At 46.2% G+C, this 27,650-nt stretch overlaps 1 protein-coding gene across 1 annotated transcript in view; it reads right to left on the reverse strand.

Moving 5' to 3' along the window:
• The window catches only part of NUP210 (nucleoporin 210), a 1,233,892-nt gene that overhangs the window by 374,204 nt on the left and 832,038 nt on the right, over positions 1 to 27,650 (reverse strand). The window contains exon 27 of the mRNA XM_069643978.1: positions 1,372 to 1,503. Within this exon, the coding sequence (XP_069500079.1) occupies positions 1,372 to 1,503 (132 nt within the window). The remainder of the gene's footprint in view (positions 1 to 1,371; positions 1,504 to 27,650) is intronic.

The raw sequence follows: 27,650 nt of genomic DNA on the forward strand, positions 1-27,650 counted from the left end.
ACCTCTAGTTGGAGCCAGGAGTACTGATTACCAGTCTCTAGACCACATGTGATTTATCCATCTCAAGAGCTGTACCCCACTTTCCCTTTGCTTCTCTGATCTGACCATAATCATCTGATCCCTGTTGTGTTCCTCCTCCCAGAGTCTGATGCTGCCAACAGCTGGCCAGTCCCACTGGAACCTTCCCACTCTTGCTGTCTGTTAGCACCTCCTCATGATTTTACAACCTCTAACTTGGGGTCACCAGCCGAGGCTCACCACTTCCTCCAGGTACAACTACCTTCTCCAAGACTTTACCACCTCATTCGGTCACCCATGTTCCAAATTCTCAGCACCTGGCTCCTTCTGCCCCTCTCAAATCTAATGGTCTCCGCTGCTCCACATTCCATTCAACAAACTCAAACTCCTTCAACTACAAGCCACAACATGCTCCAACAACCCACACTCAGCAGCTGCGGGTGGCTGTATTTATATGGTAGTTCCTCCTCCCCTTGAATAGGTCTTACCTTTAGGGTCTCCACCTGTGAAAGGTGATTTGAGTGTGGGTTGGGAATGGCTAGCTTCCTTGGGGGCAACAGGGGCTGCTTTGTGCTCAGGGGTGGACTAAGCTTATATCTGGCCAGTCCGACACCTTGGATTTCAGATTGGTTTCTCCCTCCCTCAGAGGGCTGTGGTGTTTCTAGGCTATGAAGTATGGGCTATAACTATGCTGTGCAGGTTTTATAAACCTTTTGGTTTATTGTTTCCACAGCATAAGGTCCTGCTGCAGAGGAATAGTGGAGCCCAAGCGCTGCTTCCCATGTCAGTTTCTCCACGTTCAGAGAGCTGTGGGCTGGAAACATAGTGTTCCTAATTCCTTTGCGCGCGACTGGTAACCGTGGTACTCGATGCACTAACTTTAATGGTTTTAGAGAAAAGCTTTCCCATGAAGTGGAAGACTTCCCACTCAGTATTAGAGATTTGGGTCTGGCTAGGGCACAATTTAGACTCTTAGGGACCTTTCAATAGCCTGCATTTTATGCATTTTAGGGTCTCCATCAGGGCTTGGGTCTCTAGTGCTGCTCTGCTCTGATGGGCCAGTGTGGTGGGGAGGGATTGGACCTCAGGAATTTGTCCGTGGTGAGGGAATGGGACTGTCCTAGCAGCAGGTGTTGCAGACCAAGGAACGGTGAGGTAGGGGATCATCAACATACCACCCACCCCATTGGCTCAGGGTGGCACATACATAAAATTATATATCTTAACTAAGGAAACAATGCAGATTTGGTCTACTTGTAGAAACGCTTTCAATATAGAAATAACTGAGTTAATATTATGCTTAACATGGACTAACGGATTGGCCCAAAAAATATTAAACATATAGATTTTTACCTCGCTGTGTCTTGTTTTCACATCCAAGATATCCCTTTTGGTGACGGACCATTTGAATGTTAGCCCTGGAACAGCATTACCGAACGAGAAAGGAGTCTGGTTACTTGTGATACCCATTACATGAACCGGCATCTGCAAGATAAAGAGGTCTTTAAAACATTGAGCAATGCGTAAAACGGAACACAAAACTTCAATTTAGAAACAAAAGCAGCAGACCTTCTTATAATAATAGATGGGTAAAAAGGGACAGACTACTGAATGTAACTCATGTTTAACGGATTACTTCTCAATCAAATAAGAGGTAAGAAACGAAGTTCCCAAGCGAACACTTTAGAAAAATAAAAATGAGTGAACTTGGGAGAGACCTTTAGTTTAGTTTATTTTTGTTGTGATTAATTATCTCCAAATATCCTCATTGGGGGTCTGACAGTGACGTACACTTAAAGAAGGGTTTATTGTGCAACATCCCTTCACTAAGTATACCTGTAGTATTTGTAAGTAAATATTCCAAACTGGCTGACATCTATACTAACAGCCACATGATCACATGATGGTGAAAAAAGAAGAAAAGAGAGGAGGATCAGCCTTAGAAACAGTGATGGCGCTCTAAGTGGAGGATATTTAGGGAGTATAAAATAGTGGGGGTAGAGATGCTGCAACTGAGGTATGCCACAGAGGCTGACCTGGGCTTGGACAAGCTAAAGGGAAAAAGGCCCTCCTGTCGAGCTTCTCAAAATTAGATGTTGACACAAGTAGTAAGTTTCAAAAGATAAACGATTTTTAATTTTAAATCGTGGGTATAAACACATGTAAGTTAATAGACTGGTTAGTTGGAGACATAGAAATTAAAGCACATATGGAAAAAGAATCTTTTTTGTCAAAGTGGAATCTTATCAATACAAAAATGTGATGTCCTTAGTTATTTTCACTAAGTCTGTGATAGAATCCACAACATGAGCACCTACAAATATGTACATTTTAACTATTTCAGACTAGACCATTTGCAACAACAATCATATGCTGCATTTGACTGAGCGGAATATACAACATTTATAATTTTCACTCCACAAACCTGTAAGTACCTAATCTGATGTACCTATGAAATTAGACAGATCACCTTTAAGATTATTAAGCACAAGATTCAATGCTCCTTCAAACCTTACCCCCTCTGTCTTCTTCCTCCCAGACAACTTTTGTGTCAACATACCTAATACTCCTCCTGAAGAACCGCAGCGACCCTGCGGCGGGGAAACACGTGTTGAGGAATTGTTTTGCATTACACCTACAAGCTGAGTCCACCACAGGACTGCTGTTTTAAGGAATCACTCTAACCAAAGAGTCAACTGTACTTGCAACCCCATATTGGAATCTCAAGCTATTTACAGGAAAACTCCTGTCTCTCACAACTTAACATGATCTATCAACAACAATTCAGGCCACAGCCAATCTGCAACTTTATTTTTGTAACTTTGATCCTAATACCAAGACCTAATGAAAGCAACTAAAGGCATTTAAATCTGCAATTTTCTTTTAGAAACTTCGATCCTAATACCAAGACTTAGCGAAAGCAACTAAGGCCATTACAATTTCGTATTGATTGGATTCTATCACAGACTTAGTGAAAATAACTAAGGACATCACATTTTTGTATTGATAAGATTCCACTTTGACAAAAAAGATTCTTTTTCCATATGTGCGTTAATTTCTATGTCTCCAACTAACCAGTCTATTGACATACATGTGTTTATACCCACGATTTAAAATTAAAAATCGTTTATCTTTTGAAACTTAATACTTGTGTCAACATCTAATTTTGAGAAGCGCGACAGGAGGCCCTTTTTCCCCTTTAACATGATACTAGCAATAACCTATGCATCACATGTAAATGGCCAACTCTTGCTTTCATGCTGGTCAGTCCAGTTTTATTTGTCAAGTGAAAATATGTATTATGCACAAGGACCCTATGGAATATACAGAGCATTAGTTACCCCTAAACATTGCAGTTCAGAATGTTCCATCAGAAAATGCAACAGATCAATAATGGAGGGAAAACATAGCAAATAGTGTACATCTCTAATTCAAACTTAAGCAGTATTTGCTGTCACCAAAGGCTACCTTCTCTGGTGATCATCTGCTCCTCAATATCTAGCTGCTGGTATATCAGACATGGGGACAACAGGTTGTCTCTTGCCACCCCTTGCCACGGAACCAGCTTCCCTCCACATATGCCAATCTGCACTATTTTCTCAATTAAAACAACACTTACACCTGTTTTTACAAATGTTCCATTAATGTATGTATTTAATTATTTATGTAGCGTAAGCCGAGCTACAAATAAACAGAATGCTGTACAAGTACTGGAAGGGTAAATCAGATGAAAAGGGGTGGGGGATGGAGGTGGAGAAGAAACAGTAATTGCCAGCAATTGATCATTATCAGCCACTGTAATGCTCTATGAGGAGCAAGGGTGATATACAGACCAGATGTGTGTGGATATTGCTGCAGCCAAGGGATCAAAAGATGACGGGAAACAAATAAAAAATTCAGCAACAGTACAACATGTGCCCGGGTATGCCGGAAGTTACTTCTTTTTGTTTAACACTGTGGTCCTCAGTGCTTCCATTTCTTCCTTACTTCCAGTCTGGCCCCTTGGGTAGATCTAGTCATTGGGATTTTATAGTGTCCTGGAAGCTTCTTTCTTGGCTGCTGCTGAGGTTGTCGGAGTATCTTGTTGATTTTCCTAGACCCGGCTACCAGGCATCAGCACCTGGTGCCCATACGTCTTCCAACCAGGGTCAAACATTGGCCGATGCATACACAGTTGGACCCTAGGGTACCTACAGCTTTCCACTCATGTTTGGACCTGCCAGTGAAACTTCTCAATGAAGGGTTGGGCAAAAGGTCTCTCCCAAGTTCACCGATTATCACTTGTGCTGTCCTCTGAGGAGTACCATCCTGGCCCAAGAAATAAAGGTGGATACTCGGTCGGCCTCCCAGCTTATGCTCCATTCTCCTCTTCAAGACTGTCTGCTAGTCTTTCCACTTCATTTTCTCCGATTCTACTTCCTCCCACTCCCTTTCCCCTCTTTCTGTCCCTCTTCTTCTCCCTCACCTCTTTCACTGCTTCTACAACTTTCCCTCACTGCAGTCCCACATCTCACTCCACTCACCTATCTTCATGCTCTCACACCATTCCTTAAAAACTCCATTGCATTCAGCTCTGCTTTTATATTATAGCATCTATGAATGTGAGCTTGTGAGCATGACAGCAATGCATGTCTTGGGAGCAGGCTTTCAGATTGTTTGAGACTGCAGCATCCACCAATTTCCCTAGGCAATCCTACTTGTGATTCTACTTTTGGTTCAGGCCACACTGCGGCTTTGCCCACTGAGGCCATCCATCTTTGAGCTAAGCAGCATCATCACTATGGTTGGCCAACTACCAGATAATGGCAATGCATAGGTACCCTGCAGCTCAACTCTTATTTGGTTATGATCTTTTGATTTTTCAGGAAGACCTCAAGATTCCCCCTCTTCAGAAGGGACGGACTCATGGATCCTCCAAGTATCAGATTTTCATCAGACTCTCATCCCAGACTTCTGCAAATGAAGAAATGCAGCATGTGGAGCCATTCTAACTATAAGCTGGTTCAGAGCTCATAAGATTCCACAAATCCTCCAGGCCATGAAGAAGGTTTCAGGATGCCAGGCCATAAACCCTCATGGCGGAGGATTGGGTGGAGGCCGTGGGAGTTTCCCTGTATAATGCCTCTGGGGCCAACCTGGAGCAGGCAGTTGTCCCTGGCGATCAATGTCTCCCAAACCCATTGCCCTGTTGTGCCAGAGCGTGTATTGAGAAATGCCTGACTTTTGGTCTCTTTTTTGTATTCACATCTGGAGATATTTTGGCTTCTGCTGTTGCTTAACCCTTTGAAGAATGCAAGTTTCTTAGCCAGGTAGAATGGCGTCTTGTGTGGCCCTTATTTTGCTCAACCATGGACAGAGGTGCAGTGGCTGGAATGGTGGAAAGAAGAATGGCAACGTAGAAGTTTTTTTCCAATTGGCTACATCTACAGGATAATCCCAAAAATTGCAAAAAGAGGCATAATGTAGAGCATAAGGAGGTGCCATGGTGGATGAAAAATTACACACCTTTAGTAAAGGTAAAATGCACAGTACAGTTGCCATTTTATAGTACAGGATTGTGACTAGGCAAAACAATTGCGAAGGACGGCATTCAGATGCAATGTTAAGCTGGAGAACTAAACCTTGCAACGAATAAAAACTTTAGTCAGCAAAGAAACAGTTCAATGGCACTCACAATCTAGTTTAGCCTCGAGTTGATACCAGATCCCTTACACAAAGTGTTTGAGGGACCAAAGCTCTATCCACACTGCCTACAAACATTTTGTAGAGGGTAAGGTGTGTATGCTTGTAATCAGGATCACAGAATATGCATTAAAACTCAACTGCACATTTTAGCAGAGGAAAAACAGATGTTTTGATCCTTCATAATCAGCACAATAACAATGTCAACCTTCAACTGCAGACGTGCATTACTTGTGGGTGGGGATTTACCTGCAGCATGGCGTAGTAAACATTAATTTGAAGGCTAGCAGCATGACAAATTGTTTTGAGGTTCCAAACTACTAAAACGATGCTCTGGGCCTTGATTCCATTCAGACACTGAGGTGGGCATCCCAAATGGAAACTTATGCAGCCAAATTGGAGGATACATCCAAACAGGTTTTGAAAATAAATATAGTCACTTAGAAAATTACCAACTCAGCAACGTGGAAGAAATGCATCCCAAAGGCTGCAGAGTCAGTCTACTCAGAAAATCTGATTATTGTATATTTATTTGGAGAGAATAAGTCGTTACATGATTGAATCCGGACATGAGCAACATAATGTTCCATCCTTCTGAAAAATAGATAAAATGTGCACCATTGAGCAATTCTCAGTAATAATATCTATTGTTCAAAACAAATTATTAAAGTACTATTAGTATTAACACTTTCTTCCCTATGACTAAATAGATGAGTACTATTATCAATAGTCAGTTTATTGGAGCCAACAAAATGTTAACACAATATAAAATTCCCAAAACATAAAAGTCTCCAAATATACATTATTTTAACAGGGATAACAGGACATGGTGAAAACCAATCATACCATAGTTTTCCTTCATAATAAGGTGCTAATGCTTGCAATACCTCTGCTGAATAGTCCAAACTGCAGAAATGAACTCTGTGGTAGCCCATTAAAAGAAGAGAGTCCATGGCCTGATGTTCTACATTCCTTCCAACACAACCAACGCCAAAAAAGAAAAAACAAATGCTAGGGGAGCAATCCAAGCCTATCTTTTATGTACAGAGATGGAAGCTGGGGAGGACAGGCCAGCGAATGAGAAGGCCAGCATGATCCTACAGGACAGGAATACAGATTGCCTTTTAAAGAGCCATGTCCAAAAGCATTCTCCAAGCCCACGGCTGCAACATCATTATTGGTTAGCCTCAGGGGAGAACCCCAGTATTCACTAATCCCCTCCAGGAGAAGAACCCCATTGACATATTACAACTATGGGATGGGCAGATGTTTTACAATGCCCTTTAGGACACACCTATAAATAGTGGTGTGGCGATTCCTCACAAATGTGTGTAGTAAATTAATGAGGCCTGCTCCGCAAGATGTACAATAGCCAGCTCAAACCAAAGGGGCAACAAAGGTGCTGCTGAGGACAAACCAGTGAGTGGTCCTAAAAACATTTTCAGAGGGGGCTAGGAGATGAGAACTGGCACATCCCGAACAATTCTGCACCATGTAATGCAGTGGACTCTAGGCATCCTGAAAGGTTATTAAATGAAGGCACTCCCATTTAACAATACTCTTTCCGTGCATTGACTGTGTTTAAATTCACATCCTTACACCATTTGTCCAGATCATTTCAAAATACATTAAAAGAGAATGGGACCCAGACCCAACCCTAGCAAATGCACACCTGTACAGGGTTCTTCAGAGCCATTTCTCCCGCTGAACCAAAATGGACGACCACTATTTTCAATGTGGTTACTATTCAGTAATCTTGTCTTTATCATGTCCATTACCGTCCTTGCAAAGAGCTTCCCAGAAAAGAGGGCAAGCCACAGAAACCAGTTTGAAATCTAAAATAAGTCCAGACTTGAGCAGATTTTATTACAATAAAATATTTGGCCACAATCTGCACAGCCTCAAACCCTTGTTCAGATGTTCCCACACCTGCTCTGCAACCAGCCTTGAAAGGGAAGATGGCAGTGTGCTCCTTCTCCTTAGTTCACCTCCGGTTTAAGAATAGTTTTCCAAGCAACTTGCCGACTCCATCAAAATGGCAACTGGGGCCATAGATCACAGTCACTCACACACTTGCTATACATAGATATATTAAGGCAAGATCTAGGACTGGGGAATGCATCCTTTAGAGAGAATGACATTAAACATGTGGCTAGCATAGGAGCCCAGACTACCATACCAGTAGAAACCAAATCCAAAAGAATAGTATATGGGATTGGTGTCTTATTGCACCTGTGTCCTTTCAATGTCGGGAACACTTCCTGTAAAAAGGAAAGGAAAAGTCAACGTACAAGCAGGGCATCTACTAAGTAAGCCCTGGCAGCGATCACTCAGATCCAGTCCTTCTGGGTGTATGGAGGTGGGAGGCAATCAACATAGGATTTTGGCGCAGAAGAGAATTGTCAGAATGAAGTATCTGAATTGGAATTAGAAGCTGGCGTAAGCACAATCTCATGTACCGTAGGCTTTCAAGGATCAGAGGCCCCTGTGAATCAGTCTGAATAGCATTCATGATTTCCACCCCAAATAAGAACTTATCCCACACTCTTCTGAAGGCTTGCTTCGAAGAAACCAATGGCGATTCCAAGATCTCTTCTTTGCAAGCAAACTCAAGTCATTTGTAAGGTTTTTGTGAGAGGTCAGAAATGTGAGACGGACACATGGGTGAGTTTTCTCACAAGTAGCCATTTTATTAAATAAGGGTGAGAAAATCGCCTCACTTTCCCTTAACCTAACAAGGATTTCCCTGCCTGTTATACGAAGACTAAAGGGAAACACTCCAACATCAGAAGTTATCTGTCCCTTATACATATATATATATATATACACACATACACACACACCAAAATTATATAGGTATCATATGGCTGTTTAAACTCAACAAAATAACTTATTTTCAAACAAAAACTTTGTAACCATGTATCCCTGTAACCAGGGTTGGATCCCCTGCCCCAGGATTAATGCAGGATTTTGCAAACCAAAAGTTCCAATTAAGAAAAAGAAAGTTATTTTCAATAGCTAAGTGCCGCTCCAAATGCAACACAAAACTTCTTTTCACCCCATGAGTCTTCCACTTGGCACTTGGATTGTTGTATTGTTGAACAAGTTTTATCACTATTCAAAATGATTGTCCAAAGTTTTAACAAGCACTTGCTTAATAAACCAAAAAGACTGTCTTCACACTTCTATTCAGAATGTTTACATTTCTTCTTCCTAAACAAAGTTTTGTCAGGGTGGTTGTACCACAGTTCATCATTGCCACTTTCTTTCCAACACAACCTTCCACCACACTGCAGTACTTCTTCCTGGTCCACTAACCTGCCAGGACTAACCACTAATAGTCCCCTTCCCAATATATACTCGCCCACCAGGATAAAACTCCTAGCACTACTACAAGTATTCTGTGGTGAGGCTTGAACTGCTTCAGACTTTCAACACGTAGATCCTCAATGTGGAAAGGTAATCAAAGAAAACTGCCTCTTGAACATTTTCAACAACAACATGGGGGTTAAACAACTTCTTCCATAAGTGTACAATACACATTGATGCTGTTTGTTCCACATATTTGTTTGCCACAGGCAATGTAGGTTATATTCCACTCCGCCTTGACGATCTCTACAAGGAGGGCTTCTCTCGTGTCACCTTTGGGTTCCTTCTACAACATCAGTTAGCTGCTGGTAATGCTCTTGTTCAGGTTTCCCTTTAGGAAAGATGTATACTCCTTTTTTATATAATAGCCCCTCTTTGGCTTAGGCAATACTGGTTGTCATTATATTTAAAGTAATGTCCCTTTTGGTAGATTAATAAGGAAATGGTATCATCCTGTTTGCAATTGCCTTTCTTTGGCTTAGGCAATGCTGGTTATTTTCCCTTTCAATTAATCTTCCTCTTTGTAGATTACATTAATCTTGCTCAAATATTGCTCCCTCTACACTTTGGCAATGGCGGTTACAATATTTCCCCACTCAGTATCTCTTAAGAGTGTTGCGCCAAAAATACATGAATTCATTTGTTCAGTATTTAAAAGGGTTACTGGCAGCCTGTGGTCTATGGCGAAGCACCCCGGGGTTACCTATTGAAGGCCAACTCACTGGTCTTTCCCTGTGCTTCCATTCGTCCCGCTGCTGGAACTTCTTCTCTTGTTGGGTCCTGGGCGTCTGACCGCTCCGGTCACACTTTCACGACCCGTGCCTTCTACACAGGTGAATGCTAACCACTGGATTAGGACGCCAGATCAAGAGAGTGACTCTCACAGCACTGCGTCCCACTACAATAAAAGTGGCAGCTCCAGTGTCTTCGACTCTACTTCTGCTACTCTCACTGTTGCGGTCCATTTGTAATTGACTGCACCTGAAGGGGCCTTGTATATTTAAAAGTCCTGCTCAGGTGTGGGTCATTTATTTATTCATTTAAATTTTTGTACAGCGCCACATTCCTGCAGGCCTCAGGGCGCACATAAAATCAAGACAAGACTCACAAACACAAGAGTCAGACCGGAAGAGAACGGTGGAGGACAGATCCCATTAATCAGGACTGATATTGAAAGGTGAGTCTTGATGGCCTTTTTGAAGGGTAATTAGTTCTCAACTTGGCGCATAGAAATGGGAAGAGAGCTCCAGTGAAGAGGGGATTGGATGTCAATGCTTCTGCTGCCAAAGCAAGTCAGTTTAAATCTTGGCTGGACAAGTATGGGAGCTGCGGCAGACCGAAGAGTTCTTGTGGATGTCTTGCTCTTAATGCAATCTGATAAATATACTGGGCTTGAGAAAGATGAGCACTTATGGGCAAGAGTGAGGGCCTTGTGTGATATTCTCTGCCTTACGGGAAGCCAGTGTAGAGTTTTCCTGAAAGTGGAGATATGTGTGCGATGCGGAAGCTCAAAGATGGTATGCACAGCATTGTTCTGTGTAACCTGAAGGGCTCGGATGTTGATAGCAGTAGTACGAGCCAGAAGACTATTACAATACTCCAGCCTGGAATTTATTAGTGCTGTGGACAGCAATGCGCAATTCTCGGCAGTTATGAAAGGTCGAATGTATTGTATGCGCTTGTTGATAAAACCACAGGCACACCGAAGGTAGGATACATGGGGCTTCATTGATAGTTCATCGTCAAGGACAACTCCTAGGGTTTTCACCTTTTTTGAGACCGGAATGATATGATTGACAATCAAAAAGTCAGAGTAGCCAGATGCAAGCTTGCTGCAAGTGTTTTTGGTGGCAACAATCATAAGCTCTGTCTTCTTTTTATTTAGGGCTAAGGAGTTACAGGCCATCCAATCCTGGATGGCACAGTAGATGTTAAGAGTGGTAAAATCCTGCTTGTATTGTCAGCTGAGCTGAAGAACAACCTGAGAGTCATCAGCGTAGTTGGTATATTGGACACCCAGGCTGTTCAACAGGTCAAGCTAAGGCTGAATGTAAATATTAAAAAGAAGTGGTGACAAGCATGAACCCTGTGGAACGCAGCAGGTTTGTGTAATGGGGACAGAGTGGCTGTTCCCTACACAAACCCTTACTGTCTGTGGTCCCAAGAAAGAAACAATACACTTAGAGGCTGAGAAGGAGCAATGGGTGACCTCCCTGAGCCTGGTCACAAGTAGAGTGTGATCAACAAGATCGAAGGCCGCGGAGAGGTCCAAAAGCATCAGCAGAGCAGGATGATTTTTGTCTGCCATGCTAGCCTGAGTGGACCTAAGGTCAAGCATGGCAGTTTCTGTGCCATGCCGAGCACGGTAACCAGATTGTTGTATTCCTAAAATATAGTGTTCCTTCACATGAGCCTGTTTCATTAGAAATACTAGACTGCAACTACAGTTATGCCCCTCTTCCTCATCCCAGTACGTAGAGCATTGTGGGACTTGAAGTCCCCAATGTTCCTAGTCAGTTCAACCTCATCTAAATCACTCTGTTTAAATGACCTATGGAATATACCTTTAAGGGAGGTTTTCAGAGGAATTAATGGTTGGTTCTTGGTTTTATTGTTCAATACTAAGGAGGAATCATAGCTATTAGAAGTAGTGGTATTGATTCTCTGATCGTTACATATATCATTCCCATGTTGACCATAAAGGTTTTTAACAATGACAATTTGGGTAATATTAGGAAGGGAAGCCTTGCTCTGACAACAAGCCATTAGGTATTCCGGCATTATGGAAATCTCACCAAACGAAGATGAATACTGCGTCCCTCCTAACCGAGTCATCCTATTCACTTGGTGGTCTTCTCCTCCCAGGTGATCGACTCAGCTAATACCACACCCAGGGTCAGGATCAGGTAGGTGCTGTCTTCACTGGAGGAGACTTTAGGCAGGGTTTCTGTGAGGACTCGGCAGGATTCATCATAGTTTCCTTTGCTCTACGACTTAATATCAAATCATAGGAGTAGGTACGAGAGAGACTGCCATATGGGTTTGTTTGTTTGAAACAAATCTGCAACACTATTCTAAAGGGACATACATTCTGCATTCACGGACAACCAACAAAAGGCATTTACTTTAACAGTGCCAGTAAGTTATGACCACCTAATTGCACAAAGATTAGATGAAGGTTACCCCAGGAGCAGATAAAGTACTCTAAAGGTAAGTGCTAACAGAAACCATGCTAGCTTTAAAAGTATAGAACAAATTACTTAACTCTGAGTAATGTTCTTTCTGATGGATGTTACTCCCATGATTTCTCAACTGTGATATTTGTTTTATTTTTCTATTTTTTTAATTGTTACATACTAGCCAATTTAGGCTTTTCATAACAATTACACAATACAACAAACAATAAAACCAAAGACATAAAGATTAAGTACAAAACAGCACATAGTAAAAGGATAAATACATGGCCCCCTATTATCCATAAAATGGTCATTCTAAAACGTAAAACTACATTTAAAAGATGAACATTTCCTCTAATCAAAAACCAAATCTTGTGAGATGATAAATCAGCGATATATTCTCTATAACTCTTCGAAATATTGAGAGACCTCAAGAAGCCTAAGGCTTTGCTAGACATGTTTTCTGCGCAGAGAATTGTGAAGCCATCCAGCAGGTTTTTTCTAAAAAAAAATTATAACAGCTCAGGATATTAGACAATTTAAGAAAATGACTCATGTGGCAACAGCAGTGAGTACAGAAGCAACAACTTATCAGGGACAACATACGTTCTCCTTTGTACCCGTCTCTCATGATACCATGACAACAACTCTTAGGAATATGAGGCCCGCCACGTGTTATGGTGAAATACTGCCATCTAAAAATATCTTGGACAATAGTTCACTATTTGTTCCTTTTCTGACTTGTTTTGCTAATGCCTCTTTTGCCAGGAATAAAGTACCTGACATACTAAAAAAAAAAAAAAAAAAAAAAAAAAGTGTCGGTTACACCTCTTATCAAAAAAACTAGTCTTGACGACATATCATACCAATTATAGGCTCATAATTAATGGTCCTTTTCTTCTAAAGATTGAAAACAAGTTAGTCACCTTGCAGCTCCAACAATATCTGGAAAAAACAAATATTTTACACTACAGACAGTCCGGGTTTAGATCATTTCACGGCACAGAAAGCGCAGTTCTAGATCTCCAAACCGAAATGCTAAGAATTGTGGAGAAAAGTAACTCAGGGCTGCTGATTTTTGTTAGATCAGCAGTCTTCGATCTTGTGGACCATGGAAAACATTTCGAAAGAATGAGTAGGGTGGGAAATTGTTTGGAGAAAGTGACTTGCTGGCTTGGATCTTTAAGTGATCAGAGGACCAGGATTGTCTAGGGAGATGTGTGCTTTGGGCTGGAACTACTTGAATGTGGAGTACCACAGGTTGCTTGCATTTCGCCCACCTTGTTTAATGTATTCTGTTGCCCACTGTGTGATCTCCTTGACACTCTTGGTGTTGCTTTTACTAATTATGCGGATGACACTCAGCTCCTTATGGAGCTGATTGGCAACTGTGAAAAAGACGTGGAAAGAATATCCACAGTCTATGGAGCAATACAGAGTTGGATGGCACTCAACAGAATGTGCCTGAATGGAGATGAAATGGAGCCTTAGATCTTTAGCTCCTTCCAGGCCCATGCCAAACTTCAGGCCCAATATATTGGCTTTGATATTGATAACCACCATATCAAACTAGCTAACAAAGTAAAAACATTGCGGATTACTCTAGAACCATCACTGAGCATGTCAACTCATATTTCAACACTGTTATAGGCAAGACCTAATATCATTTTAGACTGTGAAATTGGCAAAGCCTTATGTCTCTGAAATAAATGACTACGTTGATTTGTGCTATCATAATGCCCAGGATCGATTAGTGTAGTGCTTTCTTGATGGGGACATATAAGAGCTGTATGGGAAAACTTCAAGTATTACAAAATGATGCAGTTTGGATAGTGAAGAACGTCCCTAGGCACTGGCCCATCACGGCACATAGTAGGGGAGCTACATTGGCTCCATGTGAAAGCCAGAATTCATTTTAAACCCCTCACGATCGTCCACAAATGTCTTTACGGTCATGCCCACCAGTACATTAAAGAATGTATTACTGTACAAAAGCTTGCCAGAACTACGCAATCTGTCGACACCATGAGACTGATATGCCTCAAGGGCAAGCAGGTCAAAGGGAATGATTGCTTATTTCCAGTGTAAGCTGCCCAGGAATGGAATAAACTGCTGGATTGCTCTGCGTACCACTAAAGGCCCCCCTAAAATTTAGGAAACAACTGAAAACTGCCTTGTTTGAAGGAAAACCTCCTGGTCTGGCTACAACCTCTTCTCTTGACTGCGCACTAATGCCTGTGGCCTCCGGCACTATATAAAAAATGATAAGTTACTCACCATAGTGACTAACGTACTTTTAGCGGTGTGGGATGTATTGACAACTTTGCTGTGCTATGCAGCATCACTAATACTTATGGAGCAAGGAACTGCAACAATGGCAGAAATTGTGCGCGCCTAAAACCTACAAAAACCGCGTTCTCAAGCACACAAAAAGATGGATGCACAACCTGCCCCCCATGGTGCATGTGTGGTGGAATAGAGCACACACTGCAGAATATGTGCCAGTGGGCTCCATGACCAGCAAACAGATTGCAGAGAGAGAAGCAGCGCTTTGTAGATAAAACTCCAAAATGTGCCTACAAATGACATTTGCTTTGGTGCTAAAAACTCCAAAATGCTTATAATACAACAATTCTTAACATCCAAAATCTTGCCTGACGCTAAAGTTCATGTAATCTAAAGAAGCATTGCAAACATACAAAGTCCTAATGTGAAGAGCAAAACAATGTTCAGAAAAACTGGACTGTATGTAAACTGACAGCCCCTGTCAGAATCTGGATGCCCTACCCTTGGTTACCTGAATGACAGCTGTCAGATTGAGTTACTGATGAAACTTTAAAGTGATCTAAACTAAAAAGTCTGCCGGATCAGCAAACATAAAAAGGATTGTGGCTAAAAAGAATACCGATCTCAGTTGCTTTTTATCCCACAGAGTTAAAGCTGAGAAAATAATGTATTTATGTTTGATGCAACAAGTTTGGTTTTCCTGGATTTTTAATTAAGAATAAATTAGTTTGGCTGAGCTGCAACCCTTTGGAAGTGGACAAGCAGGTTTCTCCCAGGGGGAGGAATATCCTCTCAGATGAAACTCACGGGGAGATAATTGTGGGGTAACCCAGACTCTTGTCTACAGAAAGAGAATGAACAATAGCAGGCCCTTCAGCCCAAGCCCAGGAAGCAGAGGTGTGAGAGGGTCATAAATGGCTCCTCGAAGGAACAAACAAGGAGGGGGATGCTCCTAGACTCCAGGGAGAGAAAAAGGGGCGTACCATTTGCTGATAAGCATGAACAAAGAACAATTTGTAAAGACTCATAACTTGTGATTCAAACTGGTGAAAAATATAGCAAGGACATATCTGTTAGTCCAATTTTTGGCTGCACGTTTTAAGAGGCGGCAGAACCGTCTAACATGTTCTGGACAGGAATGGCAATATATGTAGTTTTATGTGAAATGTATTAATCCTAGAATTGTGAAAACCTACACACACATTCCTATGTTAAACACACACATTTGTGAAAATGTGCATAAAGTTTGGAAATTGAGTTCATAGCAAAAAGGACACAATTCTATAGAAAGTTGAAACAAGACCCTACAGCTGCAGGATTTTGAGGAACAAATGCTACATAAAATATGGCATCCTTGTGTGTGATTTGTGTAAAAGTGACCAATGTAGAAATGTGTATTTAGTATAAAATCAAATTTTGAGACCAGTAGCTAAAGGGAAGTTTCTAAGAACTGTAAAGCAAACCATAAAATGTGACATCATCCGGCCTTGATCAGATCACTCAAATGCAAGCTTAGCTAAACCGGCCCATTCAACCTTTTTGTGATGTCATTTTAAAGGATAGACACAGCGGACAACACATAGGAACTCACAGATCCACTCACTTTCCCGATTCCGGCGAAGCACTCTGATCCAGCATTCAACATCCAGCTTTAACATAATTCCAGATCCAGATGCCAAGACTCTTGCAAGCAGTAGAGAACTAATGACTTTGTGCAAGGTCTAAATCTTGAAACTTGTTCTTGCAACCCAGTGAAACGCTGTGGTGTGAGAAGGCCTTTTGAACTAGTATCCTGAAATTCTCTGGCTTGCTACCACTAGTCTTGCCCGAGGACCTCGCTATCCAGCTGATTGAAATATCCACAGACTAGGAGGGCTGATCCTGTGCATATCTGGTGACCGGCCTAGCTGACCCGATCCCGTGCCTGATGTGCTGTTCTTCCTAGACCAGATCCTATCCATGACCAGAACTGACTGTCCCATTTAATAACGTATCCTGTGAGTATTAATAGGAAGAACTGTGACCCATTGTATATTTGCATTTTCTTATCACAATCTGAAACCCATCCTATCCGTCATTCACAACCATAGTGTTGCTAGAACTATCTTTGCACAGACTCTTTTCTCATCTGAAGAAGTAAGATATCCACAACAGGCGGGTTACGCTCATCACTTGACTGTAAGATCCATCTGTGGCATTTGCTTTTTATAGGAAGCCTTTGGTCCTGTCCTATAGTCATAATCTATTGTAATCAACCCATCTGTCATTTCAAAAGTGCATTTCCGTTTTCCATTCTTGTGCCTATTTTACAAAAACTACCTTTACTAAAACCTCTATAACTCCCTCAGAAATTTCAACTCCTACTTGTACCTGACATCCTTAGCTATCCATAGAACCCAAAACCACATTGCAAAACAGTGCGATTCTCCCGTTATAGCGAATATCGCGTAAGGAAAGGTTTGCCACGATTTTACATTCTGAGAAATTTTACACGTGTGAAATAGCTTTAAATTGTTTCCGACTTGGACTTTGAGATTTCCATTGTTTTCTTTTGACTAAACCATTGCTTGTGATTGTGTGCAACTGTTCAAAGCGGCTCTCATAGGAATTTATTACAATTTAAGTATTTTTGAACACATTTGGTGTTTTTGCTCAGTCAATTCCAAAGACAATTTCAAGGCCATTCTGACAGCTGAAAAGTCCATTCAGTTTTCTCTTGTGTTTGAAGGGGGAAGGTGGGACTGATAGTCTGTTTGATTTGTGCTATTCCTGGACACCTGCTCTCTTCTTCCATCTCTTTACAATGTCTATTGGGGGGTTTGGGGGTGTTGCAGGGGGAACTCCTAACCATAGTGCCATCTGTTCTACACCAATTCAAAAGTATTCTTTTCTGTGCTGCATTTGTTTTTGTGCGCATTACTTGTTTCATAGTGTATTAAAGATATCATTCAGTGTTCTGTCAACCCATTGGTGATTGTTGTTTACCGATTAAAATATATTATGATTACATTTTAAATACATATTTACCTTTACAAACTAGCCTGATTCCTGGTTCAATGTAACCGGGGGGTGACGGGGTTCAGGGGAAGGGTGTGATACGAGTCGTATATCGTTCAGAATATTGAATTTATAGATAAAAATAAATAAGGGTTTCAATTGTGCACTACATGCTGGGCTTGACTCTGGGGGGCGGGGGGGAAGGGGGGTGTGCCGGATTGAAATCACCTACAGCAGGGTGCGGCCCTGGGAGCCTGCGCTGCCCTGACTCCGCCCTCCGGCGCCACATCTCAGTCCCCATTGACGCGTCGACAATAGATTTAACATTGCCTAATGACACCAGTATTATTAGGGGGGAGGATGGTGGGACGTATGGAGGAAATGGCACTAAGGACTAAGAGTACAGTAGTCACTATGGTGAGTAACTTATAATTACTCTTACGGCCTGTCCCCTTTCCTCCATACTGCATGGGCGATAACAACTGAATATAGCCCCAGGGTGGAGAGGAGACCCTCCTTAAGCAAATAGGTTCCTGAGAACTGCCTGTCCGAAAGCCTCATCAGATCTAGACCCGGGATCCAAACATTAATGCTTGCAGAAAGCCGAGGGAGTGGCCCATGTGGCCGCCCTGCTTATGACTTGCCAAGGGACCTGGCGCTGGTATACGATGGCCGTTGCGTTGGCACTGACTGCGTGGGCGTGCATGTTCACTGGAAGCGTATTATGATGGCCCTCTTATGCTTCTTTGGTGGCCGAGACCATACAGCAGGATATGAATGCCTTGGAGGCCTGATGGACTGGTCTTGCACCTCCAAAAGTGACAAACAGGGCATCTGATTTGCGGAAGCCTTTGGTCCTGTCAAGATAGAATTTCAGGGCGTGCCCGAAATCCAGGCAGTGCAGAACTTTGTGCCTCGTCCTTAGGATCAGCAAAACACATAGAAAGGACTATTTCTTCGTTCAAATGGAAAGCAGACGGCACCTTAGGCACCTTGTCCCTGTGAAAGGTAGCATATGGTTCTGAGGTGACCAGCGCCTGGATTTCACTGACTCTGCGAGCCAAGGTGAGGCTAACGAGTAAGGCTGTCTTAATGGTGACCAGCCTGATGTCTGCCAGGGCTTCCAAGACTATGTTCAGGTCCCACACAGTGTGTGGCATCTTGATAAGTGGGTGGAGCCTTGCGTGCCCCGTCAAATGTTTCTTGACATTATCGAACTCTGCGTCTATTTCCCTGAGGCGGGCCTGTGCTCTCCCCTCGAGGGCCCGCAGGGACTCCAATGTGCTCCTCTCAAACTCCCTGCGAGTCTCCTTGAGGAACTCAGCCTGCCTCTCCGCCTGATGCACAGTGTTCTCCGCCCTGGCGATGGTGAGTCGTACCCCCTGTGCCCGCTGCCGCTCTGATCTGCTGGCCCATTCGCTCCAACACGGAAGACATCCTTGTGTTAAGGTCCACGTTTCCCTCCTGCCGGATACCTGCCCCTGTGATGTTGAGGGCCCAGAGTCCTGTTACCTCCTACGTCAATCCTGCTGCGGCCGATGAGCCCGGTGCCTGCGTCTCCAGGACAGCCTCCGGGATGATGAAAATCCCCAGGGCTGCTGTGCACGTGCCCTGTTTCTTGGTGCCTGCACTTCCTCCATTGTCATTGGTCCTGTTGCTGCGGTGACCACCTCTGATAATCCTTCAACTCCCGACTGTGGTAGGGATGTGGTCTCCACCAGACTGGCTGCCGGGATTGTGACAGGTACACAGGGGGCCCTGGTGGTATCTGGGCCGGAAGACGGACAGGGAGGACAACTGGCGCACAGAGGAGAAAGAGGAGGGGGGGGTCGCAGCAGTGGCCAGCACACGTAGCACATTCGTGACCATGAACTGTGCTAGCCAGTTGATGAGGCGACAGAACTAATCGTGATGATGTGCAAGCCCCCGATTGGAAGCCTGCACATTGTCACGAATGCTGCATGTATGCCTTGCAATACCGGCTAGCACAGATTCAACCCTGTCACGAATTGCCTCATCCACAGATAGTGGAAGATCCGTTTCCGTGGATACATCCGCCACCTGCGGACGGGTCCGGCCTGAGACATGCCCGCAGGTGCACACTGGTGCAGTCGCAGTTCCAGGGACAGGAGCAGTCACAGGCCCCTCCACGGTGACCTGCACTGCCTCCGGCCCTTGACCCTGGGCTGCACCAGGAACACCTACCTCATCACCCCCCCCGCCGGGCCCCATGTGCTGGGGTGATGTGCCCTCCTCCTCCTTCACCACCTCCACCTTCACCGGATGACTCCCCACCTGCTTCCGCATCGGATTGCCCCTGTGTGGTCTCACCTGTCCCTCCCACTGCCGAGAAGCCCACAACCAACTTCACCCTCTTGGGCCTACCCTCAGCAGCTGTGGCCGATGACTGACGCGGCACTAGCCTCTTCGCTCCCGGAAGATGATATAACCTGGGAGGACGACTGGGCCTTGCGTCGGTGCCTGGTGGAGGCATCCCTGCTGCAGTGCTCCACAGCGCCAACTCCGCCCTCTTCCTCCGTTGTCGCTGTGGATAGGGAGACATTGAACACAAGCATCAGTGTACCGAACAAATGTCTGCCTGACACAAAGCTAATGCACATGAGTGGCACTGTCAAACGTCACAACCATCATCACCCTCCGCAACACAGAGGTCAGTGCAAGCAACATACATGCACAAACATGCATGCCATGTGCAACAAACATTCACATCCATGTATAAGGCACTGCGAGCACATCAGAAGAGGGGCTGAACCTCACATGCATCATGGCACATCACATACATCACCTGACAGTCATGCATCAGGCCATGTACACCTCCCATCACAGTGCACTTGGGGACAACTGTGCCGCGTTAGTCAATCACACATTGAGATGCTCATGTGTCATGCATCCATGGGGTTGGTCAGTCACACACTCACTACTCAGACAAATGCACGTCCATGATGGTGACATGAGCACCCATGTGTCACACCTCTCGCATGCTCCAGTCCACCGCGTGGATTGCACCCACAATGTCCGTCCAGATATTACTCCGTCCTTCCTTGTCGACTCGCGATGGTCCAGGGAAGAGGGCATCATAATGCCCCAGGACTTGCTCCACCAGGATGCCAACTTCTGTGGAAGAGAAGCTGACAACCCTCTGAGTCTCTGCCGGGGGGTTGCCACTTGCCTCAAATGGTGTTGGTCGGACATGGCAACCACCGAGGCAGATGTGGGTGGGCAAGGTGGTCCTGGGGTTGGGCTGTGGAGCAGTGGAATGGCAGTTCGGAGTCTTCAGTATCAGCAGAGGTGGTCACAACAACAGGATCACTGGCAATGGCTTCAGAGCAGGCACCAAATGCAGGGTACGTGGGCAGCAGGCACACAGAGTGGGCAGGCAGCAGCATATGGCTCTAGGAGGCAGCTCGGGGCAGTTGGAGGCAGGTAAATGGCCTCGTAGGCAGCAGCGTGGTTCTTCCGTGTTCTTTTGTGTGGCCAGCCGGAAACAGAGTGACTGCACGTGCGGAAACAGCGCATTAGCGTGTAATCAGAGGAAAGGCTCTAAGCATGTAAATTACGTGACACATGTTGTACATTGGGCGTTGCCGTTCGGAATGGGATAAAGGTCTGCGTAGGACAACAGTGCACTGTATGTGCTTTTCATGGGGACGGACGTGTGAACTTTACTTCTTTGTGGGTTCGCACGCAAATAGTTCACTGCTCTGCACACTTCTTGTTTTGGCAGGGGAGTTGCATACGCGCACATTTTTTTTGTTTCTACGAGGCAGACAGTGAGTCGTCTACTCGTTTCTTTCATTCTGTGGTTGCTCCCGTGTGTCGCGCACCCCACTTTTGGGCTCATAGTAGCCTAAGTGTTCCTCGCATAGTTTTTTTGTGTTGCTGGGTGCCACAGTGTACTGCCGGATGTTTTTTTCATCACACGTGGGCTACCAAGGGGTCACGTACACGTTTTTTTGTTTTTGGGGTGCCCGAGCGTTGTGCGACCCGTCCATTTTCCACTAGGGGTCACACTGAGCCTTGCTGGGTATACATGTCCGTTTAACATCACGTGCCCTGCCCGCTCACTCCAATTACCCAGGTCAACTGTCTGCTGCACACCCCATTGCACCATTACATCTGTGCCATGACTGGGAGGGGAAAAGGTGGGAAGGGAGGAAAAGGTGGCCGAGGTGCTGGAGCTTGCAGAGGTAGCCAAGGGGGCTGAGGTACTGAGCTGGCAGAGGTAGCCAAGGGGTCTGGGGTTCCCAGGTCCATGCAGGGAGGGACATGCCCCCCTCTCAACAGGGGCCCAAGTCCATGTCACCAAGGCCAAGAGGCGTGTGGTGCAGGGACCTGCCACCAGCACCAGCAAACCAGGGCCAGCTATTCCATCTGCTGGCATGACCAGCTAGGGTCCGGTAGCTGCAGGGGCAGCTGCAGCGCCAGCCACCCAGGCTCAGGTCTCCTGCCTGCCATGCCTGTTGTGGTCCCTGCCCGGCCCAGGGAGACCAGGGGGCACATGTCCATGTCACCAAGGCCAAGAGGCGTGTGGCGCAGGGACCTTCCACCAGCATACAGGCACACATGCCTGCAGGGCCATCTCCACTCAGAGCATCAGTGGCTGATGCCTCAGCACCGGCCACCAGTGCTCCAGCCCCTACTGACCCAAGTGGTCCCAGTCACACAGGGACTGCACAGCCCTGCAGGAAGGGTAAGCGGGCAGTAGGCAAACAGGCTCAGTCCCGAACCACGGCACAGGGTACTCGTACTGTGAGGAAGAGGAGCTTCAGTGGTGTGGAGATCCAGATCCTCTTGGACTACGTGCAGGAACACGAGGCTGACATGCTTGTGCGGGCTAGTAGCACTCATACGCACACCTATCGTATGGCCCACTGGCATTGTGTAGCCGATGGCATCAGCGCCCTGGGCATTGAGAGGCACGCAGCTTCTGAGGCAATGAAGCGCTGAAATGACCTCCGGTGCAGAGCCAGAGGTAAGTTGGGTGCCAACTACTCCTCCACTAAGATGACTGGAGGTGGACCAGCAGCAGAGGAAGAAGTACTCACTCCACATGAGGATATCGCTAGTCAGATGATTGATGCAGAGCTGATCCAGGGTGTGGGGGACCTTCCAAATTATGAGGCAATGTCTGGTGAGCGGTTATGGGTGTGTGTCAAGGACATGTGTACGTTGCTTCATGGCCATGTGTTGATTGTCTGGCAGTTCTGCATGCACTGACATGACTACCATGGGTGTACCATGTCATGATGGTCTGACACGTACTTGTTGTCCTGCCGCCTACACATGCACGATGTGCTGCACTCCCTGACAATGGACATCTGCACACGTGCTCAATCCTCCAGTTACACCCTCTGTCCGGGACCTCTTGGCCCTCTTCCTGATCAAACCTGTGATGTCTGATGGGCTGTGACCATATGCCACTCAACATTGTCCCTCTCTCTGCTCATCTCTGACGTCTGATTGTTCACCCTGCCAGCCGCAACCTCTGCTGGGGTGGTCTCCCTTTCCCCACCTCCCCGTGGTGGCACGCAGTCTCCAGGGGACTGGTCTTATGTGGTGTGCAAAGTCCTCTAGCAATATATATGTGCTCCTACTAACTGTGCTCGGCAACTCATCCTGAGCTGGACTGTGTGGGTTGTTCTTTTGTCTTGGGGACAGGTGTTGCATCTCCATAGGACTGATATTGGTATTGGGTCACAGAGGGTACGGCTATTGATTTCCTTCATGGTGCAATGTCCACAGGGACATTTGGGAGCTGTGGGCACAGTTACTTCGAATCCATCTTCCGCATTGGCTTACCTATCATAGACTGTGATCATGCCTTCACTGTTTACTCAGGGTCAATCACTTCTCAGATTGCAATCAATTGGTGGCGAGAGTCTCTTTGGCAGTGGCCTCCCTGTGGTATGGGCTCCGTGCCTGAATTGGCCTGCAGGTGATCCATATCCGGGTCAGGTCCCTCTTAGGGTAATTGGACATGTGTTGTGCTTTCACTACTCCTCACCCCTGCTGACGTCCACGATGAATGATGGAATGCACTAGTCACCTGCCCAAACTCTGTCCTCAGGCACAGGCCTCAGAGCCGACAGTTTTACATGTGCACTGCATCCACGCCATAAACCACACTCTGGGGAGGTTGGCTGTACACCTACAACCCTCTTCACGCTATTGACACATGTGGTATGCACTTCCACCTGGCTGCTACATTCCCATGGGTTGTCAGTGTGTTGTGTTTGATTAGTGTGATGTTCACCTGTGGTGCACGGGCCACTCCCACTTACATCCACCGGGATCACCTCCAAAGTGCATTTTTACTTGAATGGTGTCGATGTGACATGGACTCATGGGACGTGTGTGTCCACATTCAACATTTCACTGCAGCCTTGCATCTTGCCACCTTGCGGGACTTGTGTGTATGGAGTTTTTGTGTTACATGTCATGTCACATCCCTCATTCATGGCTCTGTGACAGTGGTATGCATGTTACATCTGTTGCATTTAGCAGGTCAAGGCAAGGCTATGGTACGTGGCATATGTGTATTACATCCTGGATGTTGGTGTATGGACTATGCCATTCAGGTGCTCCATGGTTGGAGCAGGTGCTGGGCACCATGCACCAAATGTGATTTTGTCCTTCCCACACATGTCCATATCTTCTTTCATGCTGTCCATCACTTGCATTGACAATGCATACGTGTGTGAGATTGTGACAGGGCAGGTTGATGTCTTGCATGTCGACATTGTGGTGCCTATGTGTATGGTCTACGCAGTTTCCATGACTAATCATGTGTTTTTCTGTCTATGTGCAGGTGATGAGGCATTGGAGGTGGAGGAGGTACAGGATAGTGAGCCACGACCAACCACCAGTGGAGGACGTGGGGTGGTAGCCCATGACAATTCACTGATTTTGCAAGCCATCCTGGATGTGACTCAGTCTGAGTCAGCTTCTGAAGATGCCTATTGCTCTGGTCGTGAAACAGACATGGATGCCTCTGTGATGTCGCAGGTGAGTGCATGAAGTGTGGATCCTGTTGCATCCCCAAGCGCCTGAAGGGGGGGGGGGAGAACCACTCTCAGGGCCAGTCTGTGTTGGTGCATCCGTCTGTGCTGGCTACGGCTGCAGGGCCACACTCCACAGTCTTGACTCCTGAGCCTGTGCCAGCTGATCAGGGGAGGGATGCAGTCCTGCAGCCACAGGCAGCACCATCACATGAAGGGCTAGGTTCCCTTGGCCAGGCGGGCGTGGGGTCCTCCAACGTGGTGTCTGTGCATCAACTGGCTTTACTGTGTGGGAGCAGTCCATGGATTCTGTTGCACGACAACAGGCTGTTTTAATGTTGGCTCAGGGCATGGATAGGGTGGCCAATTTCATGATCCCCCTCCCCCGGCTAGACAGGTGGAGCACCAGCAGCAAGCATTGCGGTCCACATGCCGCTCACACAGGCTGAACATGCTGGCCAGCAACAGGAGCCGACGGGCAGACCTGAGGGATCTGCGCGCAGCCTTGGCTGCAGAGGGTCGGGCCCAAAGGGAAGCCCTGAGGTTGGAGTATAGGTCCCTCAGGACACCACTGGCTGCACTCAAGGCATCCAGCAGTAGGCGGTCTGAAGAGCAGTTGCAACTGAGGACTTGTTCCATCACGGAGGAACTGCGTGCATCCTGTGAGGTTTTTGCATGGAGACCTCCGAGCCATCACGTTGCAGCTGCATGCATCTCAGTCCCGTGTGGCCACTGCCATCGAGGACCAGACCAGGACTATACGTGGTGTACCTCCCGTGCCACTCCCACATTCAGATGCACCACCAGAGTATGATGATAGCAGCGACAGGTCTCCTGATCCCAGATAGCCGTGCGGCCCATAAACCCATGGAGGTTTTTTTCCTCACACATCATCCACACATGTGGATGTTGGTGTGCACCCTGCACCTCCTCCATCCTGGGCTTCCATGATATCTGTGGGCAGTCTCAAGTCCAACATGTGTATACACCCCTAGTGGGAATCATGATTGTTTGTCCCTTTTGGTTTGTGCATTTAGTCCCATACTTTGTTGGTGTGTTAACTTTATTTATTTGCTTGTCTGTCTTCATTGGTGTTAGCCTTACGGCTGTATACAATTTGATGATCCCATTTATTGTCTGGAACACACGTATGTCCAATGGTGATATGCGCAAGTCACCGCACATTGTAGCACGAGTGCAGTTGTGTCTGGTCACGGGAGGAGGGCTTCACTGTTGGGTGCTGTGTTTCTGGTATGTTGTACTGGGCAATTGTTGTCCCTGTGTACATTTTTGACTTTAGTTGACATGGTGGGTTGATTCATGGACTTGGCCCATTGAGTGTTCATCACTTTGTGGCAGTGTGGTTATGTGTTGGTCATTTTTTTCTCTGCTTGGGAATTGAATGCCATGGAACGTTGTGTGGGACAGGTGACATGAATTGGGGGGGGGGTCCTCCCCCGGGACGACGGCTGTACAGAGGGCTGATGTCGCCTTTGACAACTGAACCTTCTGGAGGGCGCCGCCAGCCTTGGCTTCAAAAAGGTTTTGCACTGAATGGCATGTCCATCAAATCTGGTTTAGATGTCGGCCGGCAAATCTTGACGTCCTTAGACAGTAGTGCCGCCTGACCACCGTGCTGGTGGCCATGGCCGTACCTACACAGTGCGCTGTGTCCATCTCTGATTGCAGCATTTGTCATGCCGCCTCCCTGCCATCAGAGACCAGGGCCTGGAATCCGTCCCTCATTATCCCTTTGGGGATGTGTTTGGCTGCATTGGTCACCGCTGTCCAAAGGCCGAAGGAAAACGTTGCCATGGCACATGAGGCATTCACAGCTCGCAGTGCTAGATTGCTTGACGCAAACACCTTCTTGCTCCATGCGTCCAACCTCTTACTCTCCCTGCACGGTGGAAGGGACAGGAAGGTAGATGCTTTTAGGCTAACCACAGCAGCCTTGACCACCAAGCTCAAAGCTGGCGAATGTGAGGAAAAAAAGGTTGGGTCTGAAGGGGTGTGATAGTGTTTCTCCTACATGTCTCTGTCCACAGGCAGAATGGAGGCAGCCTTCTCCCACGCCTCGAGCACGTCTGCTTCCACCATCATATTGAAGGCATGAGTGTCCTTTTTGAGAACATTGTCCAGAATGTTACAGAGCTCATATTGCACGCTGTGCTTGGACGGAGCAGACCACCCCAAAGTACTAACCACCTTTGCCATGAAGTGCTTGAATGCAACTAGCGGCTTTCCCGGGGTGGGAGCTCGCAATAAATCGAAGTGTTGAGGCTGCTGGCTCCTTGAAGGCCCTCTGCCAGTGCCAGAACCTTCTCACCTTCCTAGTAAAACTCCTCTGGGACCCCCAGAGGTTCCAGCCAACAAGGGATCTGGTCACCCTTGTCATATATGTTGTAGTGGGGCACATTCCTGCGGAAATGCGGTGTCCATGGCACTGACGATGACGTCCGTGCCAGAACGGAGGCTGTGATGCCCGAAAGTTGGGCTTATGGGCGCTCAACTACCATGGCTTCATTTTGGGCCAGACCCGAGCATGTATGTGTGCAGCCGTGGTCCACAGAGGGTGCCCTGCCAGCCGCATCAGACACGGTGGGGCCGAAGCCGATGGTTCAGTTTCCTGCGCAACAGCACCAATGCCGGAACCATTGGCGCCTAGGCAAAGAGGTCTAGCATCTTCATGTGGAAATTTGCTTATTCTTCCAAAACTGAAGATTGGGTTGGAAAAGATACCACATGTGACTGCTCAGGCAAACTCCTGGAGTGGTGGCTCTTCAAAGAAGACAAATGCCACTGCAAAGATCCACTCAGAGCGGGACCTCTTCTGATCCTTCTTCCTCCACCTCTTGTCCTTTTCCTTCTGTGGAGCTGCCTGTTCTTTGGAGCACCGATCCGTACCTAGTAACCTCGAACGAGATTGCAGAGCCTCACCCTTCACCTTGTGGACAAAGGTGACCATCTTTGCCACCATTTTCCGTAGACCCTTCGGGTGCATGGACTGGCACGGCCCACAGTATTGGGATTCATGGCCCTCGCCCGAGGAGTAGAGGCAGATCCGGTATGCATCCGAGACCGACATCTGTCGGCTGCAATC

This window comes from Ambystoma mexicanum, chromosome 2p, assembly GCF_040938575.1.
Source record: "Ambystoma mexicanum isolate Mex_15411 chromosome 2p, UKY_AmexF1_1, whole genome shotgun sequence".
Taxonomy (NCBI): domain Eukaryota; kingdom Metazoa; phylum Chordata; class Amphibia; order Caudata; family Ambystomatidae; genus Ambystoma; species Ambystoma mexicanum.